General features: G+C 36.8%; 1 protein-coding gene across 1 annotated transcript; it reads left to right on the top strand.

Moving 5' to 3' along the window:
* The first annotated feature begins 5,033 nt into the window (after positions 1–5,033).
* Positions 5,034–6,614, top strand: LOC110889761 (serine/threonine-protein kinase WAG1). The gene has a single exon (XM_022137327.2). It carries the CDS (start codon positions 5,236–5,238, stop codon positions 6,589–6,591), a length of 1,356 nt encoding a protein of 451 aa, XP_021993019.1. The 5' UTR covers positions 5,034–5,235; the 3' UTR covers positions 6,592–6,614.
* Positions 6,615–6,944: the final 330 nt, after the last annotated feature.

The following is a 6,944-nucleotide window of genomic DNA, read 5'->3' on the forward strand; positions in this document are numbered from 1 at the left end:
ATAATAAGTTAAAAACATTACATAATACCTTACATGAGTAGTTGATCCATAGATTACGAACCAACCATGATATTGATTTAAAGTCTTCCATGTATGTCTAGCTCGCCATTCTAACAAACAAACCTAACACACGTTATGATCTCTATATATGTGTATTTAAATGAGCATATTATAGTTGTACTCATTGTCCAATTTCATACTATTAAGTAGCAAATATCGCTTCTAATTATACGTACATGACTTATATTGGAGTATCACATTGTTTTGTTTTTAAATATAGCCGTAACATAGCTTTGATGACACGTAATATTATCAGTGGTGTCATTTCCTCCTTATACATGAAAAATATAACTAATATACGACTTGGTCACATATATATATTGAAGTTTTGTCAGATAACTACCACCGAAAAAAGGATTGATGAGTTGATCAATGTGCTAATTACGGGTGAATTCTATGAATGTTTTTAGCAACGAATTATTTATGATTCCTAACTTATAATAAGGATACTACCCCACTTCATACTCAAGTATAATGTTAATACCTCCAAAATATGATTCAAACCGATTTGATTTTGGGGGTCCCAAATACATTTAATAATTATATTGTTGCTTGTATAGACAAAATCAACAAAATGAAATGAAATGGAAGCTTCATAGAACTGCGTGCCGTATTTTTACATTAGACTGACAATTTATAAATTTTTTATATAAAACTTAGGATAATTTATTTATCGATCAAATCCGAGGTGATATAATAACGATTTAGGCAATGTATCAAAACAAATATTTTTTTAATAAAGTCAAACTAGTCAGATTAGACAACTTATGCATTCTTATATTTTGTTACAAGTAAATGAATATAAACGGCCAAAGATGCAATCCCAAGCACTTTCAATGCACCTATTAGACCAAACGGAGTACTCTGAGAGTAACCTGAGTTCATTATCAATTTCGGGGAAAACCCGGTAATCCACCCCTTGTAGGCATGATGATGAAATTACAGGTAAACCTGTTTGTCTCAAGGATCACCATGCACCAAGTGAGAGTTGAACTTGCATTTCCCAAGAGAAATTCAAGAATTCCACCACTTGATCTAGAAATCATTGGCTTTCTTAAATCATGCTTAAAGAACATATTCCTAAAACGAACATTTTTTTAACCGTAAAGAATTTGACGTGTAAACCCACCTTGCTCGGGGCTATGTCCAAGGTTGACTCCTCGACCGCCATGAGACCATGTCCCCCGATGCGCGGGAATCGGATGGAATCCGTAAACCCTCACCCCCCGTCAGGTTCAAATCTAGGATTAAAGCCCCGATTCGTCCATTCACCAAGATGTCCCTCGAAAATGGCCCAAGCACTAAGAAGGGCAGACCAATTTACCACTAGACCAAGTTCTCAGGACCTAAACCTAACATTTATATTATTTTTAATGTTAAAACCCATGTTATGGCACGTAATTAATAATATATTTATTTTTATTGGCATTAAGATGTGAATTTTTTTTCGCATAGATGATACCGGTGTACAATCAAAATTTGCTTAAATTACGACGTACTTTTATGCGGTTATGTATTGATGTTCAAAACCGAGTTGAAGCTACAACGAACCAAACACATATAAATATTATTTTGGTTAATATTACAACCTTTTTTGGTTTTCTTATCCTTTGTCATAGTGTGCAATTCCGACCGAACTCTCACCGCATCCCCTCATCAACGTCATTTAGATTAAAGGTTGCATGATCTATATGAATCCTTTGACACGATATAACAAATTTAATTCTCTTTTTTATTCAACCTATTATAGTTAAAATAACTTTTAACTCTAGACATGTTTACTTAACCGTGTTGTTTGCTTATTATTACTGTTGTTTAGATCAAAGCCCAAACGGTCTAATACGAATCAATCGAATACTTGATAACAAATACATCCATGTCAGCATCCTCCTACTCGCACCGCAAAGCACGGACTCAAATACAAGTTACATTATATACTGAATTCTATACTTTAGGGAAATATGTAATTTTGTAACGTTATATGGCGATCTTGAAACTCATCTTAATATGATAATTCATATAAGCTAGAGGGTCGTTCATTATATAAACAAAGTAGATTGGTTAAAAAAACATATGAACATTTGTATTTTTCACTTCAGTCCATTAGTTTAAAAATTGCGAAAATGAAGTGAAAATCACCATTTCAGTCCATTAGTTTAAAAATTGCGATTTCAGTCCCTGTGGTTTCACTTCCGTAACCATTTCAATCCATTATTCTGTTAAGTACAAGGACTGAAATGATTACGAGGTGGACTGAAATTGTTACGAAAGTGAAACCACAGGGACTGAGATCGCAATTTTTAAACTAATGAACTGAAATAATGATTTTTGACAAACCACAGGGACGAAAACAGTAATTAACTCGTATTTTTTTGTAGACTCTTATGCAAGTGCTTATCCCCCAATCACTGATTTTACACACCCTGAATCAATAATTATCGTCTCTAATTTGATAGCTTACCAATTAATTATTAAAAAATAAGAATATGAAATTTAACCTCGTTAGTCCTACAAACATGTTGATCATGTGCTAATGGCCGGTTGGGAAATTTGTTTTATTTTTTATTGTCAATTATTAAGCATTAACTAGATGGGTAAAGCATTATTTGAGTGAGTTATAAATGTGGGTAAAGTACTTATTTAATTCTCCAAATTTTTATTATTTGAAAATAAGATTACCGACATTGTGGAGCCATGTGTTGCCCACGTAGCAGACCACACCATAAAAGCACCAAGGAAAGTTTATGTTATTTCATATCTGAGTTCCGATTTGCTTACAAAATATTTTTATTTTTATAATAATATATTTAAATATATTATATTATGTTATATTATATTATAAAAAATCTATGGGTAATTTAAGATTTTGCCGTTAAAATCATTATTATACGATCTAGAAATTGTGAGAATATATTGTTAGTCATAAAGGTTCAAATATTAGATTTAACGACCATATATTTGATACATGATTTGTATACTTTTCAAAATCGACATGACAAATTCTTACAACACATGAAAAAAGATAATGACCTAAACTTTATTCAACTAGTTAGGTTTTTATAGTGTATGTTTCATGTTTGATCAGGTTTTTTCTAGGGGTGGCGATGTGGTGGACTGCGTGGTGTTCGATCTTTAACTTTTAACGTTACATTGTTGATCAACTATTGTGTTTTGATATTTTTGTAGGTCCTGAAGACATAATCGGTTCAATGCATGCATGATTTTCGTTTCTATTGAAAAGAATCAAGAGATGAATTTGTTAAATACAAAATAAAATTTAATAGAAAAGCATAAAGATTTGTATATATTGTTCAAAAATTGTGATACATAAGTTGGTTATGTAATCGCATGAATGTATTACATTCTCTCTCTCATTATAGATGTAATGAACCAAGTACTCTTAGTTTTTTAGTGCCATCAAGTCATTTAGTTGATTGAGATTTATTTAAAACCAAAGGGAAATATGAATAAACAACATAACGAGCTTGAACGTGCGAAGTGCACGCCCATTCGAGACTTTTCCAATTACAACGTTCGACGAATCCAAGGGAGTTGAACCCCTGGAGGGGATCCAAGGGGTTGAGCATTTGGTGGGCATCTCGATGCTTGAAACATCGGTCGTTGAAAGCCTCTAAAAGCTGCTTTGGATATGTCTAGCTAGTAGAAACATTAGTAGGAAATGGTCCATTACTCATTTGAGGAAATGGTGGCCATCTTGACCTCTACTCACTTGAGGCGGAGGATAATGTTGGTTATGCAACATGTAATTAGATGCACATAATTGGTTTCTCTTAGATCTTAAAAAAAAAGCATGTCAAAAAGCTTAGATGTGTGACCATGTTAACCGTTGTGATGCATACTTGACTTTTAAAAGATGATGGTATTTAGCACTAGAGGTGCACAACCAAATTGGTTTAAGAACCGAAACCGGTACTCAAACCGAAAATTGTCTGGAACCGGAATACATATAGACACCGTTTGGAACCGATACAACCCATAGGTTTCTAACCACTTTATATTCACCTCTTACGAAAACGGATAACACACGAACTTAATTGGTAAAAACCGTTCGAAAACCCAGCCAACAAACCAACAAAACTTGAATCAGTGTTAAAACTAAAACCGGTTTTGCTTTTACTGACCAATCTGAACTGGTTTAGAGTTTAAATCCGATTTGTGCACCTCTATATTTAGCACCCACATCATAGAAGGGTGGAAAAGTGTTGCAAAGGACCAATAATGAGTGTCATGTGACATTATAACTTCTTGATTTGTATAAACATGAAAGTGTGAGTTCATGTGGTTCAATCATTTTGCAATATATAAAACTCTACAGATTCTGTAATAGAAATTCACCAAGTGTGATCACAATAGCTAACCTTCTCTAAAATATCAATAATGAGTACTTTTTTCTTAATTTAAACTAACATGATATATAACCTCATTAAATGCGAAATAGGGTGGTCGGTTCCATTTTGGCTAAATTGAAGGCCACTTAAGGTATCTTCACCAATAATAACTCTTAAAAACACAAACAATAATTTAATAATAATATAAACAATATAATAATATAAAATTTAATAGATAAACTAAGATAAACACAAGTGAAAGTGCAAGTTCCAACGTAACTACGCGGTTGCCACATCTGACATCTCTCACAAAGTCAACGAAACCATTTCTGCATCTACAGTTACAATCAACGGCCAATCATCTTTGCATCTAGATCAAGTAGTGGAGTGTTTGCATTTCTCTTAAGAGATACAGGTTTAACTCTCACTTGATGCAGAGTGAAACGCTAGTGGACAATGATAGGATCCCTATGGAAACCTAGGTTGGATCCTTTAGCCAAATGAGTTTTACCGGTAATTTCACTGTCGTGTCTACGGACGGGTGGGTTACCAGATTTTCCCCAAAATTAATGGTGAACTCGAGTTACTCTCGGAGTACTCCGTTTATTTAGTAGGCACCCCTAGAATGCTCAAAATTAATTCTATTGGTCGTTAAAAAAACCCAATTAACACGAGACACCTTTATATATAAACAAACCAAACCCTAACCAAATCTCCACCATCACATATTCCTCACAAACAAGTTATAATCAACAATCAAGACACGAGTATATAACCCAACCAAACCCTAACCAAATCTCCACCATCACATATTTCTCACAAAATAATGGAAGACGATTACTCCCCCACACTCATTCATCACGATTCCGATATCGATCTCAGCTTCACCAGCTCAACCTCCATCACCACCACCACCACCACCAGTGCTCGCTCCAGTCTTACTAGCCTCAGCTTCACCGACTCAACTCGCATCTCCTCCGTCTCCACCACCACTTCCTCCACCGAAATCCCCAACCTCCACCGCCGCCCTCACCGGAGCTCCGACACCAACTGGTCCGCCATACGCACCGCCACAAACCTCTCCTCCGACGGTGCACTCCACCTCCACCACCTCAAACTCATCCGCCACGTCGGATCTGGCAACCTTGGGAGAGTATTCTTATGCCGTGTACGTGACAACGATCACGCAACTTTTGCTTTAAAAGTTGTTGATAACAACCTGCTGACGTGTAAAAAGTTGTTACAAGTGCAAACAGAGGCTCGGATCCTCTCCGTGCTAGACCACCCGTTCGTTCCTACACTCTACGCGCATCTAGAAGCTTCTCACTACACTTGCTTCTTAATCGATTACTGTTCAAACGGAGACCTACATTCCGTGCTCCGCAAGCAACCTAACTACCGGTTTCCGATCAACGCCGTTAGGTTTTACGTTTCAGAAGTTCTCGTAGCGTTAGAGTATCTCCACTCGATCGGAATTGTTTACCGTGATTTGAAGCCGGAAAACATACTTATCCGTAACGACGGTCATATTATGCTGTCGGATTTTGATCTATGCTTCAACGCTGACGTCATTCCGGTCCTTGATCGCCGGAGTGATGACGTCAGAAGTAAAGGTCAGCGGAATTGTTTCGGATTTTCAAAAGGTGAAGAGGAAACGTTGCCGGAGTTTGTGGCGGAGCCGACGACGGCGTTTTCGAAGTCGTGTGTAGGTACACATGAATATCTAGCGCCGGAGTTGATCTCCGGTGACGGTCATGGAAACGGGGTGGACTGGTGGGCGTTTGGAGTGTTGGTTTATGAGTTGTTGTACGGAACGACGCCGTTTAGGGGAGGGAGTAAGGAGTGTACACTGCGTAATATAGCAACAAAGACGGTTAGGTTTGATGAGGTGGATGTTAAGGGAATGGCGCAGGCTAAGGATTTGATAGAGAAATTGTTGGTGAAAGATCCGCGGGAGAGGCTAGGATGCGCCAGGGGTGCGGCGGAGATTAAACGGCACCCGTTTTTTGATGGTGTTAAGTGGCCGTTGATCCGGATGTACCGGCCGCCGGAAGTGAGGGGGGTGACGGTTAAGAAGGGCGGCAAGGCGCATGTTAGTCACGTGGGTGTACAGAAGAAAAGGCGGTCGTTATGGAAGGGGGTTAGGTGTATAGTGTTGAAAGATAAGGGGGCTAAATGTTAAATTGGAATTTAAACAATATTACTAGTTTAGTACTGAAAAAAAAAAAATAGTATTATAAGTACGGGTAGGAAATAGGGACGAAATGCAGAAAGAGAGATATTTATTTAGTTTACACGACTTGAGATTTCTAAAGATGAGTGCAAAGTGAAAATAGCAAAATTGTTGAGGGTGTTAGAGTTTTTGTTGTTGTAAATAATAGGGTTTATATGTAAATTTAATAATAGTATCACCACTCTCATGAGTATATGCAGCAAGTTTGTGTTTCTAGTACTTTTATTTCCCGCCCAGGTTGCGGGATGATATTGCCATAAACCGAGTATTTCTTAGTTTCATAATATCTACATATACGTTCA

The sequence above is a fragment of the Helianthus annuus genome, chromosome 11, assembly GCF_002127325.2.
Source record: "Helianthus annuus cultivar XRQ/B chromosome 11, HanXRQr2.0-SUNRISE, whole genome shotgun sequence".
Classification (NCBI taxonomy): Eukaryota; Viridiplantae; Streptophyta; class Magnoliopsida; order Asterales; family Asteraceae; genus Helianthus; species Helianthus annuus.